At 40.0% G+C, this 20,615-nt stretch overlaps 1 protein-coding gene across 40 annotated transcripts in view; it reads left to right on the plus strand.

Annotated features, from left to right (window-relative positions):
* The window catches only part of TTLL5 (tubulin tyrosine ligase like 5), a 280,660-nt gene that overhangs the window by 200,841 nt on the left and 59,204 nt on the right, over positions 1 to 20,615 (plus strand). For all 40 annotated transcript variants that reach the window (XR_011532902.1, XR_011532901.1, XM_070593608.1 and 37 more), the window contains one exon: positions 13,160 to 13,377. Coding sequence is in view for 38 of the 40 variants with exons in the window: in XM_070593608.1 (XP_070449709.1) it covers positions 13,160 to 13,377 (218 nt within the window). In the remaining 2 variants the exon portion in view is untranslated. The remainder of the gene's footprint in view (positions 1 to 13,159; positions 13,378 to 20,615) is intronic.

A 20,615-nucleotide genomic window follows, 5' to 3' on the forward strand; every position in this document is an offset into this window, starting at 1 on the left:
TCTGAAAAAAGCCCAAGAAGCAGAAAAAATCAGGACATTTTGATGGCCAAGGCAGAACTGCTGAAATTTCTTTTAACAACAGAGGAGGAAAGGGGGAGATTTTTAATACATCTTAACTTTTCAGTGGTTCCGTTCTCTTTCCAAAGGCCTTCAATTTTTAGTAGACTTAATTTTCAACATAGTAAGGTAACTCAAAGTAGGAGAAAACTGAATCCTAAATTCCTCTCATCCTTTCACTCCATCTGTTCTTTGCTTCCGCCTTCCCACCATGCCCAATTTTACCAGACTAACCTAGATTCAGTAAGAGCCAGCGGAGACTAATGATCCTAGAAGCAGCAGCCCAGGGCCAGCTCAGTGTTCACATCAAGGGGTCTTTCAGTGTGCTGGTAACATCTCGAGTGCAGTATGTAATGAGCTTTTTGCTGATGGTGTGTGTGTACATGCACAACCTCACAGGTGTGGAAAGGATCCCCATACAAACCCGGCCAAGTCTTGTTATTCTCCTCCTAAAAGTTCATTGCATGTGTCTAGGAAAATTCTGCCCCCCTACAGCAATGAATACTGTTTCTCCAAGCCTTCAGTTGCTGTGTGTTTGTGTTGTGGAGGAGGGGAAAGAAAGAGAAATTCAGAGGCACCCGGGCTTTCCCAGGCAGCCAGCAATAACATGCTAGCTCCTCAGCATGGCACGAAGAGAAGCAAACAGCCTGGCTGTGCAGGGGGAGTCTTCCTACGTCCTTCTCACAGGGTCCGGGAGGAAGGTCGGACTCGGGGTATGCAAGGGGGAGAACTCACACATGTGCTCAAGTTCTTGGAGCCTGTTGACTTGAATGTCATAACCTACTGCTGTTTTATTTTCGTTTGGGGTTTTTTTGTTCTATGTTGTGTTTCCTCCTGACCTTTATCAGGAACTCATATAACACTTAGTTTCTTGCTGCTGCTGCTGCTGCTTCCTTCTTCCTCTTCCTCTTCCTCCTCCTCTCCTACTTCTTCTTCCTATTCTTCCTCCTCTTCTGCTTTTTTTCTTCTTTTTCTTTTCCTAGAACCATTTGACTTAGTAGATTTTGCCAAAGCAAACTCCTTTCTTCTTACCTAATAAAATGCATTGAGACTACCTGAAATAATACGTGTAAAACTACATTCAGCTATTTTGGAAATAGGCACTGTGAACAGCCTTTGGAGTCAGATAGTCCTGTTTAAATCCTGGCCATGTCCAGCCCATAACCTGGGCTAGGTTATTCAAACTTCTTTGGGCCTCAGTTTGCTTGTCTCTAGTATGGAGATGACAGTATGTGTCTGTGGGTTATCATGAGGAGTATGTTCCTCAGGCTGTTACCATGTGGCAAGCACTGAACCAGGAGTTTTATTGCGTTATCGTATTGAATCCTCACGAGTGCTGTCTTACCAGCCCCATTTTACAGATGAAAAAACAGAGCATCACTTATGTGACTTGCTCAGGGTCACATAAGTAATTAATGGAAGAGCTGGTTTTTGAACCCAGGTGTGTGAGCCTCTACCATCCAAGCTCTTGGCTATCATGCTGTGTGCTATCTCCCTGACAATATATTTAAGGCATTCAATAAATAGTAGCTATACATATCATTACATAAATTTTATTTTGCAGTTCATGCGTTCAACAAGTACTTATTGACACCTATAAAACCATATTTGAAAAGTTATTCTCAGGTATCTTAACTAGTCTCCTACTATTCAAATATACTGTCATAAAAGAAAAAGTTTACTAAACACTTGTAAACTTAGGCCTGGACGTTATCCCAGTGACCTCAAATTCTTAATTAAAGAAATGTCTGAAGAAGGTATTCCTGGGCTTAAAACTCTTAGAAATGCCCGCAGTTTACCCTCCCTTGTGCTTTTCTTATTTAGTGATGGGGCAGGGACTACTGAGTCATGCAATATCCTGAAAGACGTTGTGCAAGTTTAGAGGTTTGAAGCACTTGTGAGTTGTTATTAATAACATAGGAATTGTTTCTTCAGTTATCACTTTGTCCTTTCAGCCCTGTTATTGGTACTGGTCATACTATTTGAATTTTCCTTCTGTAATGGTGTTTTGGAGACTACTAGGAAACATAGCAGGTGTCTACAAATGTGAATACCACAGATGACACTTCTGCATGATTCATGTTACGCTTTCTTTTTTAATGCCATATAAATCTGATTCTTAATGTGTTACTGCAATATAGATACCAATTCATTGTACTGATTCGTTTCTACTAGTAATAGAAGTCCACTGGTTACCACCAACTTGTCTTCTTAGCTGCTGCTCGAGTAGTGTCCCCCTGGAGTGTTAGAGGGAGGAGAGTGAGGACAGGAAATGGACATATAGTGAGCCTCCTGGGTACTCACCATTCCACTGATAAGGAAACTGAGGCTCAAAGAGTTTAAGTAACTTAACGCCAGGTCGCAAAGCCAGCTAGTTACAGAGATAACATTCAAACCCGGTCCAGGGCTTCCAAATCCCTTTCCCACTCCAACACCCTCCCCCTTGACTGGAGTGACTCTTCATTTTCTTCTTGCTTCACACATTTACCATCAGTCAGATAGAGCATCCCAGTTTTATTGCTGCTGCTGCTATACACTCGTATACACTCACACAAGAGTCAGCGTAATGAATCAAAATTCAGAACTCTGCTTGGTTATGGGTATATTCAAAGGAACTGTTCACCTGTCAGCTGCTTTGGATCCATCTTGTTTGTCGTAAATCGCTAAAATGCAGTTTGCTCTAGCTGCCTGGTGACGAGTTTCATTCCCTCCCCTCACTCTGTGACCCGTGATTGGTTTGTTTGTCTCTGGGCATATGAGGGACTCACAGCAGTAACTTTATGTGAGACAGTGAAAGACCCCATCCTTCAATGTAAAGAACCCCATCTATGTGAGATGGATGCAGCCACAGGAGAAAGCTTAATGGATGTGTGACAGCAGGGTCTGTGCAAGGCACACAGTAGGTCAACCATGTGAGATTCTGAGCCAAATAAAACAAACTATACATTTGAAGACAGAGACAAGTTAGATATTTATAAACTCTGAATTTAAAGTTGTAAAGGAACTTAGAGATTGCCTTGTCTAATTATTTCATCTTACGAATCAGGAGATATAAGACACAGACACATTATTAGGAGATCAAGGGCTCTGATGTATAAAAAGTTCCCTAATAGTACTAACAAATAAGAGATAAAGAGACAATTGAAAATGAACTATCAATTATCTTTTTTTCACCTCTTGAACTCTCAGTGTGGGGTCATTGCTGATCTTTTGAGCTTACCTTTATAGATATAGATAGATAGATAGATAGATAGATAGATATACACATACATACATATGTATATATATACTTTAACTTTTAAAATAAGTAACAAAGGTTTGCTTAGGGACAGATTTTTTTCAACCTTTATTTCTTGGAGAAAAGCAAGTGAAATCTGTCATTTAAATGCGTCTGATGAAAATTGAATGTATCACTGGATTTGCTTTAGATTTGCTTTGGAAGGGAGGTTTGATTTCAATGGATTTGCTTTAAAAGAGAGTTAGCATAGCATAAATAAGGAAGGCAGTGTAGTGTAATGGGGCTCTAAAATCAGACTCCTCTGTAGGCGTGGATCCCAGCTTACTACTTAGTAGCTGTGTGACCATGGACAAATCAAGGAACCCTTTTTGTGCCTTGGTTTCTTCCTCTGTATATGGAGATGATGATGGGACCCCCCCCCTCAAATGGTTGGGAGGATTAAATGTGGTAATAATGTGAAGTACTTAGAGCAATGCTGACCCATGGTAAAAGCTCAATAAAAGTTCATTGGTCTTATTCTGTGCTACGTTTTTTCCATTGGGTAAAAATTACATACCATAAATTTACCCTCTTAAATATTTTTCAGTGTACAGTACAGTATTGTTAACTATATGCACACGCACATTGTTGTACAGCAGGTCACTAGAACTTTTGCATCTTGCATGACTGAAACTCCGTACTCATTGAACAACTCTCTGTTTCCTCCTTTCGCTAACCCCTGACAAGCATCATTCTACTTTATGTTTCTGTGAGTTTGACTGCTTTAGATACCTCATGTAAGTGGAATCATGCAGTATTTGTCTTTTTGTGATTGGATCACTTCACTAGCGTAATGTCCTGAAGATTCGTCTTTGTTGTAGCATATGGTGGGATTTCTTTCTTCTTTAACCCTGAATAATATTCCATTGTACATGTATACATACATCTTTATCCATTCATCCATGGATGGGCATTTAGATTGCTTCCACATCTTAGCTATTGTGAATAATGCTTCAATGAGCATGGTGTGCAAATATCTCTTCTATTGTATGTTCCTTTTAACTTTAAATATACATCACATTGTAATTTCAACTTGTGGGTTTGGGTTAAACCCCCTGTGCCAGAAGCAGAGATTAGTTAAAATGATATTAAAGAAGGTATTTTAGGAGAATTTCAAAGCTCATAAAGTATTAATTAGCTACATTTTTTTTTTACTAATACTTATTTGGACAATCAAAAATTATATTCAAATTAATTTGTTCGCGATTCTTAGAGATGTGAGAAGAAAGAGTAGAAAGAATGACTAATACCATGGTAAAATGATTAAAAGAATATTTGTGTAGATTGTTACAAGAAACAGCATTAGCATCAAATTATGAGCCAGGTTTTCATGAGACACTTGCTATTTCCTCACAATAATCAAGGAAAAACAAGGATGTTATCCTCTCAGGTATACTGATGGAAATGCAGTTGGTACAACCTTTACAGAGGGCAATTTGAGAATATATGTAAAAAAAACGTTAAACAGAAGAGGAAGCAGCCTTCTGATCTACTATTCTACTTCAAGGAAATGATCTAGCATATGTGGAAAGATATACATAACAGGATGTTTATCACAACACTGTTCTTAAATAGCAAAACAAACCGATGACAACCTGAATGTGTGTGTGTGTGTGTGTGTGTGTGTGGTTTCAAATGGAAGTATAAGATTTTTGGGCACATACTTTTTCCCACTTAAAAAACTATTATGGGGGCTGGCCCCGTGGCCGAGTGGTTAAGTTCGCGCGCTCCGCTGCAGGTGGCCCAGTGTTTCGTTGGTTCGAATCCTGGGCGCGGACATGGCACTGCTCATCAAACCACGCTGAGGCAGCGTCCCACATGCCACAACTAGAAGGACCCACAACAAAGAATATACAACTATGTACCGGGGGGCTTTGGGGAGAAAAAGGAAAAAAATAAAATCTTTAAAAAAAAAACTATTATGAACATATTTCCATAATAACAAATACAGATCTACTATGTCAGTTTATAGTATTCTACTATCAGTGATTGGTTGAGTAAATTATGATAAACCAGAGTAGAAAATATGCAGCCATTACAAACAGTGACCTAGATCTACCCTTATAGATGTGAAAAATGCTCAGGATAGATACTTGACTGAAAAAACAGTCTCCAAAACATCAGATGTCGTATGATCCCATTTTTGTAAGCCCACAGAAATACTTGTCTATTTGTAAAAAATAAGACTATATAGACACAAAAAAAAGTCTAAATGTTACCAGAAATTACCTCAGAGTAAAATTTGAAATGACTTTAAAAACGGTTTTCCTTTTTCAAATGAACATGTATTAAAGAGATTTAAGTGTTTCCAAAAAAGACAAAAAAATCTCAGTCTGTCAACCTTTTGTGAGTGTGTGAGATCTGTGTTCAAATATTACGGGGTGTCAAGGGAGAAAGAGAGAGAAAGCAAAGCAGAGTCTACAGTCATATGAGTCTAAATTTGCCATCAGAATATCAGCCTCTACTACTGGTTCTCTTGTTAGAAAGGGTGGCGGGGCTGCTAGTGAGGGAAGGTCATCCATGTAGTATCTTAGGGCTAATTAGTCTCACTGAGTTTTTGGGTCATGGGCTGCAGCCCTTGCCTTAGCCAGCTGCCACCGAGTTGGGCCTCTGGTTGTAATACACACACAGCCCCAGATCAGTTCGTGTGTTTCACTACTATTGAAAAACCAACTCAGAGACTACTGTTGGTGTCTTTGTTTTGGTTAGATGAAGGAGTCTGAGGTTCATGAGTATATTTGAATATCTGTTTTTAATGACCTACATTGTTTTTCAAATGTCAACAAGTACAGTTGATTTGGGGACTGCCTGGAAGTATAGTGGTTTCAGTCGGCTGGTGAATAATGGTTTCTCCTAAATTGTTTTGTCCGAGTAAGCACCTGTATTCACATCCTTTAGAGTAGGTCATTTAGGAGCCTTCTTTCCTAGTTGCTAAAGGAGAAAGAGCTTTCTAAAATCAAGAAATGGAAGGATATGCTGGCAGACTTCCAATATCTTTGGCACTCAAAGTCCTGTCTTGGGTGTTTGTGTCATTGTTCTCTCTCTGTATGAACAGCATCGTCTTCAGAGTGTCCACTCCATCCCTGTCGGGGTCATAGCACTGCTAGTGCCTTGTGACAGTACCAGAAGTTATACTCTGTTTCTCTTGCTCAGCCTCCAGTCTTGTCCCAGCTGACAAACATTGTGAATGGAAGACAGCCAAGAACTCCATAGAGTGTGAGACAAAGGCTTTTTGGAAGCTTGCTTTTGCCAAAATAGGAACAGCTACCCTTACCCTTACCTTGGCCCCAAGCTTTTTACAGCGTTGTATGGTTGCACAAAAGCCGTAATGTGTTCTTTGCACTGAACAGCTCTCAGTCCAGTTGTAGTAACGTGAATGACGAGTCTCCTACGTGCTCGGGAAGATAGACCATCCTAGCCCTTGAGCTGCCAGAGAGAAACATACTAGAAGTGGCTTTGTATACTATGTAATGGGAACTTTCTCCAAGTTAGGATAAAATCTCATCTGGGGAGAAGAATGCCTAGAAATGTTTGCTCTTCTGAAATCAAGAGTAAAGGGGGTGCAAAGAGACATTAACCCACTCAGATAGAGATTATCTTTTGCCTACCTTATCTTCCTTGTTTTCAGAAAATGAATTTAAAGAGTCATTTTGCTACAAAGAGCCATCCAGCTCTGCTGCATCACCAAGAAGCCTGAGTAAAGACTAAAAGGAGTGTTTTTCTGGAAGGAATTAAAAAAAAAAAAAAAATCCCTCCCAGAATTTAATCTCTGAACAGTATTATCTTTCTAGTAAGAGAGCCCAGATCTTGCTTCCCCATAACCTTCCAAGTTGCAGTCTGTGTTCTGTCTATCAGAAATTCCTCCTTCCCACCCACGAGTACCCTTCTGTTGTGGGAGAAGGAGGGGCTTTCCAGTCTTTTGCCTGGGGCCAAGCCAACCCTCAAACTGTGGTTTTCTCTGAGTCTCCTTGCTGAGGCATGGCTGTTTCCCACACCCAATAAAGAAGCAGAAGTCTTGTATCTATCGAGCAGGTCTCAAGTCGAGGCCAGTGCTCACACAGCTCTCCCATTCCCAGGACGTTGACTGATGACGGTGCAGCCCCCATCCCCGGGTTGTTCACCCACAGGTGCAGAGCATGGATAGTGTACATCCAAACGTCACATTTCTTCGAAATTATATAGAGAACTTACTGCAACTCTTCTGTCCACTTATGAATGAATATCAGGACAATAATCTATCACTGGTGGAGTTGTAGGATTGAGGCCAATACAGGCTATGTGGGGCCTGGGGAGGTTGATTTCTGCCACTAGTCTAAAGACATCCATTTCTATGTCTGCTTTTAACATTACTTGGGTATTTTCTTGGGTGTCTTATCAGATTAGACTGCTTTAATCTCCTTCCACTTAGCCTTGGCTTTGGTGAAACAACGGGGGACTTGTCTGCATTACTGACTTTTTGGAATTTTGGATGGTATAGAATTGTAATCGTTTCGTTATCCATTCGGTATATTAGAGTATGATCACCAAACAACAAATAAGAACCTAGAAGCTTTTACTGTATTTGGAAAGAGTATCTGTTTTCTTGAGATACTGTACATTTATGTTATACTGAGGCTTAAACAAGTTTGACTCTTTGGTAGATTGAGAATTATATCTCAGCTTAGTTAGGATTCCGTTTGGCTGCATGTAATAGGCTCACCCCCACCCCCCACCCCAGCTTAAACAAGTTGGAGATTTATTTTTTCCCCCCATATAATCAGAAATCTAGAGATGGGCTCTCCCAGAATCCATGGTACTATCAGGAGCCCGTGCTTCTCCTGTCTTTATCCTCTGCAATCCTTAACAAGTGACTTTCACCCTATACCTGTCCACCTCTAGCTAGGTACCCACCTTCTGAGTGGGAAGAAGAAAATCAGTAGAGGGCAAAAGTTGTGAACCAACCCAGTCTGCCCTGTTTAAAGAGCTTTTGCGGAAACCACACCTGGAAACTTCTGTTTACATCTCAGAACTGTATCACATGGTTATCTCTAGGTACAGGAACAGTTGGGAAAAGTAATTTTTAAGCTGGGTAGATAATACTACCCATGCAAAATCAGGGTAGTATTATTAGAAAGAAAGAGAGAATTGTTAGTGTTACTGAACCAAAGTGGGTTTGCCTTCTGGTGAGTTAAAATCAGACTCTCCACCAGAAGTAGTTGTCACACAAAGTAGAGTTTATTTGCAGCAAATAGGAGACCACGCAGAATCATTTCCAAAGTCATGGCTGTCCCCAGGCACGAGCACAGGACAGCAGGGGCCTTTAATTTTGGATGGGGAATGAATATTCAAAAGGAAGAGGTGGGCATTCATTTGCGCAGGCTCAGTTGGAAAAGATGCTTCCATGTACACTGCAGGTTATGGCAATAAGGCCTGAGCTCTTCCCGGAGAGGAGATCTTAGCATGAAAAATGAGGCAAAGGTGGGCTGGCCCAGTGGCACAGTGGTTAAGTTTGCACATTCCGCTGTGGTGGCCCAGGGTTCGCCAGTTTGGATCCCAGGTGCAGACCTAGGCACCGCTTGTCAAGCCATGCTGTGGCAGGCGTCCCACATATAAAGTAGAGGAAGATGGGCACGGATGTTAGCTCAGGGCCAGTCTTCCTCAGCAAAAAGAGGAGAATTGGTGGCAGATGTTAGCTCCAGGCTAATCTTCCTCAAAAAAAAAAGGTCACAGGCCTTGCTCTTGGCTTGGCCTGGTTCAGGGTGGTTGGTGATTGCATCCCTTACACATAACAAAAAGAGAAAGACAATTTGGAGAAAGAGTTAACTGCTCTGAAACCTCCCTTGAGTTCCTCAGGGCAATTAGTCGATGACATTAGTATCCAGACAAATGACAGTCTCCTACATAATCAATTCTCCTAATTTATTTTATTTTGTTATTTGAGGTAAAAACTGATCTTATTACTATCAAACATCAATGTCTAAGGTCCTGCCACAAAATTTTCTTCTAGGAAGGTGAATTTATTTTTGTGTGGAATCTACAGAAGGTCTTACTTACACTTTGTGGCTGAGTGTGAGTTGAATACAAATAACACACCAGGCACTGTTCAAAGGCCAGAGGATGGTGCTGTTACAAGATTACATCTCTGTGTAAACACAAACTTGCCTATTTTCTTGTACAGAATTTAGTTGTTGTTAAAAAGCAAACAGATGAATACTTGGCATAATGTGAATTTTGTTTTTTTCATTCATGGAGTATATGTTTATTAAGCACCTTTTATGCTCAAGGCACTCTACTGGGCACTGAGGGTGAAACAAAAATTAATCAGATATAAATCTAGCCATTTCCAGTGGGTATTGTCCAGAAGGGGAAAAAAGTCCATACGTAAGTGGCTATAATACATGGTAGAATGTGCTAAATGTGATAAGACACATACAAATAAATTTTTATAAGTGTTCAGAAGAAGAAAAGAGTATTTCTGCCAGAGAGAATTGAGTAAATATGATCTAGGGAACCTAAACATATGTTTTCATTTTAAGAGTTTGCTTTCACAGCTAGTAAGCATCATCATAAGACTAGAAAAATATGTTGAAAAAATGCATAGCCAACTACCATTCACAAATCATTACAGATAGGCAGACTGACGTGTCATCCCGTCCTTGGGCTCCTCAGTAAACCGAGATAGAGGTTTGGGAAGGAGTGGAGCCTTCGTTGAGTGTCTACTGTGTGCCTGGTACTTTGATTTATTTCAAGAAACCTTTATGGAATGCCTGGGCTAGATTTACATATGTGATCTTCCTTTAACCCCCAACAGTCCAGCTAAGCAATTATAATTGCTTATGAGGAAGTTAAAGCTCAGGGAGGTTAAGTAACTTGAAAACATCACCCGGTTTATATGCCAGAGCCTACATTTGAGTCTACGCACATTTGACTGCAAAGCCTTGCTCTTTTCCACTTACTCTGCCTTTCACTGATGACCTCATCTGGTTTCGTAGCCATAATAAGTGTTGAACAGTCAATTCCTTCTTCACCCTGGGCTGATGGTATGTCTTATACCCAGCTGGTTGAAACTTGGCTTCATTTGGGTACTTTTGACTTGTACCCAGAGTTTATTTGTTACCTGCTTAAATCTTAGAACTTGACTTCCTTTTGACTTTTTTATATTTTTTTGAGGAAGATTAGCCCTGAGCTAACATCTGCTGCCAATCCTCCTCTTTTGGCTGAGGAAGACTGGCCCTGAGCTAACATCCATGCCCATCTTCCTTCTACTTTATACGCCTGCCACAGCATGGCTTGACAAGCTGTGCATAGGTCCACATCCAGGATCCGAACCAGCAAACGCTGGGCCACCAAAGCAGAACGTGTGAACTTAACTGCTAGGCCACCCGGCTGGCCCCCCTTTTGACTTTTTAATAATTTATCTTTGTAATAAATAACTATGTCTAGATGATACACAATTCAGAAAGGTATAAATGATGTATAGCACAAAATTAGTTCTCCTCCCCCTTGGTCTCCTAGCTAATCAGCGCTTCTCCGTGGAGGTCACCAGCTTTTTGTATATCCTTTCAGAGTTGTTCTGTGAGGATACCAACATTGTATGTGTGTTTGTATGAGAATGTGTATGTATGTGTGTTGGTATATATGTGTATGTTTGTGTGTGTTCTTTTTTACACAAATAGAAGCTTACTATACTCACTGTTCTGATCTTGCATCTTTTTATTTGTATTTAGTTGTCCCAGAAAGATTGTTTAACAAAAGAAAAACTCAGTGTATTTAAAAATATGGTTAAGTCGTCACCATGGCAACATGTGTTGAATAGCTGTTCTTACTGATGGCAGTTCCCTCACATCATGAAAAATTTAACTAAATAAAGAATATTTTTATTCCAGGAGCTCTTTGCTAACAATGGTTTTTCCTCCTCCACTACTCATCCAGTGAATTTGTTTATGGGTTGTCATGTGGAACTCTTCAGCCCTCATTCTGATTTCTGGTCACCTTCCTGTCCTGAATCGAGTATCTCTCAAGCACTCTTCAATCTAAACTCTCTTATTGGGATATAGTGGGGAGAACAGAAGCCTAGGGTAGCCCTTCCTGCCTGCCTCCTTCCTTCCAGTTGAGTGTCTCCCACATGTTTTGAGACCCTCAGGTATGGAAACGGTGCCTGAAAGAAATGGGTTTTGGGGCCAGTCCCACAGGCCTGGCCTCTTGCTGCACCCTTTGGTTACTTGTCCTCAGAAAGCTTGCTGGAGCAGATCAGGCTTCTGGGCCCTCTTAGAAGAGCTAAAGACCTCTCCTCATGTCCACACTCCACAGTGCTGCCCTGCTGGCTTTGCCCATGGGCTTGGATCTTCCTTTGTTCCACTTCTTTGGATCAGAGATGGAGGCAAGTGAACAGCTCCACAGTCTCCCCTTCGAGTGGTTTGCAGAGATGAGGAACATCTCAGTCAGACTGGTCCATTTGAAAATGCTCTGATCCTCTACCTCTGAAGTCGCTTTGTTCCTTGTCAGGCCTCTCAGTCAAACACATTTACTCCACACAAGATCCCTTGGTCCCTTCATATCTGCCTAGCGCAGGGCCTTTGGACACATTTCCCTGCAATGGGACATTCCAAGGCATGAATATAGAAGGGTTGCTTAACATTTTACTACAGCTACTCAGTTCATCTTCTATATCTTAAAAAATAAAATTCATAAAGGATAAAAATAATACCAGTTAAGTCTATCTAAAAGGTGAATGTTCCTAAGAGCATTTGCTCTTATTCCTTTAGCCCTTGCCATGAGGAAATGACATTTCTCTTACATCTCTTTAAATGTAATGTCTACAGATGGAAATCAATTGCCAGAAATCCTTTTAATAAAAAGTCCTATGTATTATGTCAATTATATTATTTTTCTCTTAATATTATTTTACATTTAAAGCTTTTATAATGCATGCATATTGAAAGTGGTGTTTATAGTATTGAAGGATCAGAAACAAAGTGTGTGACACCAAAAGTTATTTCTAATGAGGTAAATAAGTTGTAAGAATTTCGTAAGCATTTATTTAAGCAAGTAGTATATGTTTACAGCCTAACTCTAGATATATGTTGATGTTTATGATGTTGATTTTTAGGTCTATATTTATTTATAGGCTTACCCTGTGAGCAAAAATACCCTTGTGTTGATCTTGTATTCATATAGTAACTAGTATGCATGTAGTAATTTTACTTTGAAAACGTTTTCAAATGTAAAGTCTTGTGTTAATCTTTAGGTCAACAAGGTGTTACTACACCAGAATTCTACAAATCGCCCTCAAGGCCGTGCATGGTCTGGCTCCTGGTTTCTGTTCCAGCCTCCTCTCTCTACTCTCTCTGTTTACTCACTATGCCCTAGCCACACTGGCTGCTTCTCTTTCTTCAAATGTGCACGCCTTCTAGAGGAGTTCAAAGTTCTGTGAATGGGATTGAGTCAAGCTTCAAGTCACTTTTGTTCTGTGCTATATTTCTAGTACTTGACACCCAGTAGGAGACGTTCATTAAATATTTGTTGAATTTAACAGTAAAGAAAACTAAGACGAAGAGAGAGCAAGTGCCTTTCTAAATCATACGTATGGACCAATACATAGTACACAGCTGCCCTGATTCCTAGCCCAGTGTACTTTCAACAAGACCATCTCAACTTTCTGCTCCAAGAGATTTCCTGTCTCTGAATCTGGACCTGCACTGGCATTATTAGAGAAATTTTTCCTAAAAAATTACTTTAACAGTTTCCCTTTTTTTTGGTCTTGCTTCAGGATTGCAAATCAGTTATTCACTTAATGGGTTGTGAAGAGCATCTCCATCAAATCTTTTTTTTTCCTTTTCTTTGTAGGCCATCTTTGGGAGCCAGACACTACCTAACTCCAATTTATGGACAATGAGCAATGGTGCAGCTTGCAGAATTTCAAGTGCCACAGCTAGTGGCCAGAAGCCAACCACTCTGCCACAAAAAGTGGTGCCACCTCCAAGTTCTTCCTCCTCCCTGGTCCCCAAACCTCCATCCAATCACAAACAAGTTCTCCGAAAGGCAACATCCCAGAGGGCTCCCAAGTAAGTTTTCAGTAATCTTCTGTCTAATTTCTTATGAGTTGTATCAATTCTTTGCTTACAGTACTCTTTATTTATGGAGGCTTCAAGACAATTTGTACTAAAATGTTGAAAAGAAGAACACCTGATGGGGAATAAAAGCTAACTCTGGTTCTCAGACCTGGCTACAAATTAGAACCAGCTGGGGAGCTATTGAAACGTGCCCACGTCTGGGCTCTACCCTGTGGGAGGGGCAGGCATTGCTCTTTTAGGTTCCCCAGGGATTGAGAGGAGAGCTGCTGCTGGCAGGGTTCAGGGTTGTCGCTAACTAACTCTTCTGGCCTCTGGCAGGAGCTACAATCAGACAGTGCACCAGGTAACAGTGCTCCACTGTGGGCTGGGAGGAAGGAAATGAAAACTTCCCCCAGATGTCTTCTTCTCTTGGTCGTTCTACAGATTCAGATCTTTTCAGTTTCATATAAAATTCAACACCCTTCCCCTGCCACCCACCCTTGTTGGTTTGTTCACTTTTAGGCATTTGAATGGGAGGACATAGGATTGGGATTTTACTGGGGGGATTAACTTCGTTGGCATTAGTCAGTAGGCTCTGTGTAGCAGCAGTATTTCTGATTATCTTTTGTAGTCTACCTATTTTACCTCAAAAAAGACATTTCCGTGCCTGAATCAGCTTTTTTAGGTCACATCCTTCGCTCTACCCCCAGCCATTTTTTAGCTAGTGAACCAGAAATGGACTCATGAAGAGTGTTGGTCCTAGCAGCCCTTCTCCATTTCAAATTGCATACCTTTTCCAAGGTGTCTGGAAGAGGCGGGCATTCCTTCATGGGCAAACACCTAGAGGAGAGTGTGTGTATTTCTCTTGCTTTCATTAAGGCTCCTCATTTATTCGTCCTTCTCGAAAATCAATTTCAGTTGTAAGAAAGAACCCTAGGACATAGAAAAAGCAGTTACTGTTTTTCCCTTGGGATGGTGAATCAAGTTCTGGATTTGGATTGAAAGCAATCCCTTGTGGCTGTTTTGATTATATTGCTGCCATTATTCATTTATCCAACAGATATTTACTACGCGCCTACTAAGTGCCAAGCACTGTTCGAGGAATAATTGGCGTCGTAATGACTTTGCAGAACTCTCTGGAGCAGTAGGGAAGGGCACTAGGAAGCCTGCAGTTCGTAGTGGAAGGCAAATAGCACAATAGCGAGGAAGCCATGTGGCCCCTCACCCTGGAAGGAGTAGAGACACATCCTAAGGGCACAGCCTCCGGAGCCAGACTACCTGTCCACTCTTTCCCAGCCCCACACTTTACCAACCTGAGGCCTTTAGCAAGTTACAAGCTACTTAATCTCTTGGCCTCAGTTTCCTCATTCGTGAAGTGGGGATAATAAGAGTATCTACTTCATAGGACAGCTGATAAATATTAGCAGAGTTAATACCTGTAAAGTGCATGGAACAAGACCGAGCACATGTAAGAACTCACTGAGCATTCGAAAACCACACTCTCCTTCACAGGTTTGAGAAGCCCACAGTTAGGGAGGAAAATTAGTGAGTCTCATACAAATGTTGAGTTTGCCAGTGTGCTCCGGGTTTGTGGATTCTCCAGTTATTAGTGGCCTGTGTGGCTGTCTGGTCCTCTGGTGGAGAGGTGGCCTCCGTCAGTGGGCAGCAGGGTGGACATTTGAAGACACCCCTCACTGCCCTGAACTCACAGCTGGCAGGAGAGCTCTTCAGCCCTCTGAGATGGAATTGCAGCTCTGTGAACAAATTTTGCTTTGCTGCATTTTTGTGGTTTCTTCTCTCTGACAGGCAGGAGTGTGGGAAAACCGGAAACAGCTCAGCACCAAAAATGCACAGAAGGGGGGAAAAAAGCAAGATTTCTTCAGAATTTAAGAAATATAATCCAAGTATCAAAAGGCATGCTGTGAGGCGTTGTTCCAGGAAATAGTTTCCAATTTGCCTTTAAAACTCGAGCACAAGTCTCTGAAGCTAAATAAGTTAGCTCTGATGGAGACCTTACCATTCCCTCACTTACACGGAAAATGGACAGTGTTGTCTTCAATATTCTCCTGACTTTTAGGAAGAAGAATAGCATTATTTTTATCTGAACTGATGCGATGAAAAGTTCCCTCTATGTATTATCCAGATAAAGCTTTTTTTAAATAATCATTTTATTTTAGAATAATTTTAGATCTACAGAAAAGTTGTATAGATAGTACACATAAAGATAAGTACACCCAGTTTTCCCCATTGTTAGCATCTGATACTGCCACGGTATGTTTGAAGAGCGTACCGCACTAAGAAACCGTCACTGAACTGAACCCCATCCTTTATCTGGATTGATGAAGTTATTTTTAATCTAGAGGAACCTTTCATAGCTCCTGAAGTCAGGCTCCTGGGTATCAGTTGGTATATTCTTATTGTTCTAAAGTAGTTCATGTTCCTAGCCAGCATGATAAGTTATTTAACGTCTTTGTGACTCCGTTTCCTGTTTTAAAACAGGGATAATAGTAGTGCGTGTCTCACAGGTTAGTAAGAGAAACAAATGAATTAATAACGTCAAGCACAGTTACGGTGCCTGGTACGTAATATATGTTAAATGAGTTTTAGGTATTATTATGATTAATACTAAGATGGTATTTCAAAACATTTTCAGGTAATTTTTTACTTTCTTCATGAAAGATGTGTTGCTTCATTTGCTTGGAGCGTATTGCGGCCTTTGCTCTGGCTCAGTTCAGATTAATCAGGAACCCTCAGCTATGACTGGTGAGACTGAGTCACACTCAGGAATGCCATTGTTGCCCCAAGAGACGCAACTAATGAGAAGTTGTAATGAGCTTTTGACCATGCCAAACCCTCTGTTTTTGGGTTGAACTTCAAACTTCTCCTAGCACAGAAGTTGGCACTGGACAAATATAGAAGCAATTTCCAAGAGCATCAAAGTTTCCACATCCTAGAGGGTTGAGTTTAGAGAACAATAGAACATAAAAGATGGAATGTCGTTTGGATTTTGGTGCAAAGGGAGTTGAGAAGCAGAACAGTGGGGTCCTATTTCTTTATGATAATATTCAAGTCACTTTCCCTCTTAAGGTTTCAGTTTCCATCTGTAAAACAAAAACCACTGTCCCCACTGAATAATTAACCAAAATAACTTGTTTTCTGTCTATTCTGTTGAAAGCCTTTTTATGAGCACATTTGCTGTTTAATCCTAATGCTTTACAGCCATTTTCCTCATCCCCTCTTGGCCCAACGGTTCTTTGTTATAGTTCTCAAGTTCGTGTGCTTAGCTAAATCTCATTTGTCAGTTCTGTGAAGGGATGATTTAGATTTTTTTTTTTTTTTGCCTTTTCCATAGTGCCAATAGCCTCTCTTGATTTTCCTCTCTAATGTTTGCAACACTTCATAATTTAGTACCCACTTCAGATCCTCCTTTCAAAACTATTTGTGGTATTTCTTCGAAGCAGTCAGCTGAATAAGAAAGATGACAGCCTATGAACAACTACGTGCATATGAACTGTCTCTTCCTTGTAAATGACCTTTTTTTCAGAGCCGGAATCACACTCTCCAGGAAATAGGGAGAAAGAGACCCGAGGAGATTAGAGTTTGCCAGAGACATGGGCTAAAGTCATAGACTAGAGATGGATTTGGAAGAGCAGCGTCAACCATGTTCTACCTTGGGGTTACTCTGAAGAAGGAAAACTGTGTAAGAAACACCAGACTTAGCTAAAGGGCTTTTCTTTAAATAGCTGGGATTACCTTTCCTTACACAGGTTTTAGGATATTCTACATCAGGGTGAGCTCAGTGGAAATCGAAGGTAACTGCCGTCCGTGTCAGCACCCAGGACAGTGGTGTTTATTAAAGGCTGCTAGGGATTAGGAGGGAGGAAAGCAATCAAGAGCTCGGCAGCGTGGTAAAGCCAAATATCAATTAATCTGACCTGACATTTGATGATGTCAGCAATATGATGAAAGATGCTCAGAGATTAATGTCAGAAAAATATAAATATAAGAATCAGGTTAAAAAAAATGTGACATCTTTTTAACATATGAGTCATTAAAATGAAGCAAAGTGATCAGGAGTTATAATGATCCAAAATAGGTTCCTGATATGAGCACAGAAGATGTCATATTGTAGGTTAACCGTCTTCTATCAGAGTTTCAGCCTTTTGTTATATGTAGTTTCAAGAAATATGATTGAATCTGTGGCATACCCATCCTTAAATGTAAGATTCTCTAAATTATACATTTGTAAAATATATAATGATAGACCTTTAGATAAAGGAAGATAAAGGAATAGATAGATAAAGATAGAGGCATAGTGCAGGGCTCTGAGTATAGCAAGGTACACAGGTGGTCAGTGGCAGAGCGAAAACCGGAATCCATCTCACCTACTGGGCTAACCTTAGACTCTTCCCAGTAGACCGCTGATTTCCAAGGCCTTTAGCAGGACTTTCAGATCCATTCTATACAGCAAATGGCAGATTAATCATCCTAAAATATTGCCTTTGGGAAAAAGCAGTGTAAGCACTTAGGAACTCACTCCTCTCCTTTCTGCACCAGTTTTACCACTTAAATGGCCAATGAAATACTCAAAAGGAGGAAGAATTAGTGTAACTCTCATACTAAATTGTTGGGGGAATTTATGTTAGATGTAGCACAAGAAGGATTGGATTGAAGAACAACACTGGCGGCTTTTACATACTGCTGTGCCTATGAGGGTGCAGTCTAGGGAAATCATGGGAGGCCTGGAGTACACCAGACCATACCCTCTTACTCTAAGTGGGGACTGCAAGTAGGAAGAGATGAAGGCCAGTCCAGGAGTCTGGCACTTAAACTCTCTTCCCTCTACCAACCCTCAGCATTTGCACCTCAGTGGTGGCATGAGGAGATCTTAAGGTTTGCTTTTGACGTGGACGATGACATCACTCAGAGAACTGGGTATTAGTAACCACACGTAACCAAAAGTTGCCAGTGGGGTATGTATGGTCCAGTGGAGAGAAGTACGTGAGAGTCGTGTTCTTCCTGTGGTGGTTCATATTTGTGTAGTTTAAATTAAATTTGTACTTCTCATCCCTGCCTGCTGGGATGTTAAAATGGTGTTATAACTGCTGGATATTTCCTATCCCTCACTTCCCTTCTTATCTGATTATGAAAATACCTTTTTAAAAGTTTTGGGCAGGAATTTATACCAACCTTTGATAGAATCCATATCAGTTCCTCCATGATCATAAGCTCTTAATGGGAAACTTAGACTTTCCTCTCTAAGGATGAGCAAATGCTAAAATATCTTGGGGCTCTGGAATGAATGGTGTAGCTTACAAGGAAACCCCATGGGGAAGAGTCAAAGGAGCTGCCACTCTCTGAAATAAGTTTCAGGAAGAAGGAAAACAACATTTTAGAAAATACCTAATGTGTATTGTTAACAAAATTTAAGAGTAGGCTGCATCAGTGTGTAGAGCTAGAAAAAGCTATCACGTAGAGAAAGCAGGCCGTCAGGTCAGGGAGGGTTGCGTGGGAATGAGACTTTGGGCTGAACAGTGAACAGAGATTGGGCACTACAGAAAACTGAATCAGTGAAATAAGGGACAAATGTTAAAAATTCTGCCAAAATTCTGAGGAAAAGTATACAGACATAAAAATGATGAGAGAAAAGATAGATTCAATCTAAAATAATGAATTGCAGAAAAAAAATAGAAGTAATAGTCATTATTATAGGGAAAATAGACCTAACATAAGGACATAAACAGTTTTGAACAATATGATTAATAACATTAAATTAGTAGATATACAACCTTATGCCCTGCAGAGCTCCCATAGGTTATTTTTCAAAATTAGAACATTTTGATTAAATCTTTAAAAAATAGAAATTATACAGTCCTCATTCTTTGACCATTTTGCAATAAAATGAGATATTAAAATAAATGTCTGGACAAAATGTACAAATAATTTTGGAATTATAAAACATTCTTTTAAGTAATTTGGATAAAAACTATATTGCAAATATATTGAAAATAAGAATTGTACATATCAGAACAAGGCAAGGATGCCCACTCTCACCACTTTTATTTAACATAGTACTGGAAGTTCTAGCCAGAGCGGTTAGGCATGAAAAAAAAAGACATCCAAATCAGAAAGGAAGAAGTAAAACTGTCCCTATTTGCAGATGACATGATAATATATAGAGAGAATCCTAAAGACTCCACCAAAAAACTGTTAGAATGAATAAACTAATTTAGTGAAGTTGTGGGGTACAAAATCAGTATACAAAAATCACTTGAATTTCTATACACTCACAATGAACTATCAGAAAGAGAAATTAAGAAAAAAATCCCATTTACAGTTGCATCAAAAAGAATAAAATACCTAGGAATAAATTTAACCAAAGAGATGAAAGACTTATAGACTTGAAAACTATAAGACACTGATGAAAGGTACTGAAGATGGCACAAGTAAATCAAAATATATTCTGTCCTCATGGATTGAAAGAATTAATATTGTTAAAATGTCTGTACTACCCAAAGCAATCTACAGATTCAGTGCGATCCCTGTCAAAATTCCAATGACATTTTTCACAGAAATAGAAAAAATTTTTATGGAACAACAAAAGACCCCCAAATAGCCAAACTAATCTTGAGAAAGAACAAAGCTGAAGACATCACACTTCATGAGTTCAAACTATATTACAAAACTATAGTAATCAAAATAGTATGCTTTTGACACATAGATCAATGGAACAGAATAGAGAGCCCAGAAATAAACCCACACATGTAGGGCCAGTAGATTTATGATAAAGGAGCCACGAATATACACAGTGGGGAAAGAATAATCTCTTCAATAAATAGTGTTGGGAAAACTGAACAGCCACATGCAAAAGAATGAAACTGGACCACTACCATACACCATACACAAAAATCAACTCAAAATGGACCTGAAACCATAAGAGTATGAGAAGAAAACATAGCAGATAAGCTCCTTGATGTCGGTCTTGGCAATGATTTTCTGGATTTGATACCAAAAGCAAAAGCAACAAAAGCGAAAATAAACCAGTGGGACTACATCAAACTAAAAAGCTTCTGCACAACAAAGGGAACCATCAGCAAAATGAAAAGAAAACCTACAGAATGGGAAAAAATATTTGCAAATCATATATCCAATAAGGGGTTAATATCCAAAATACAGAAAGAATTCATACAACACAATACCAAAAAAGCAAACAATCTGGTTAAAAAATGGGCAGAGGAACTGAATAGACA

This window comes from Equus przewalskii, chromosome 25, assembly GCF_037783145.1.
Source record: "Equus przewalskii isolate Varuska chromosome 25, EquPr2, whole genome shotgun sequence".
Classification (NCBI taxonomy): domain Eukaryota; kingdom Metazoa; phylum Chordata; class Mammalia; order Perissodactyla; family Equidae; genus Equus; species Equus przewalskii.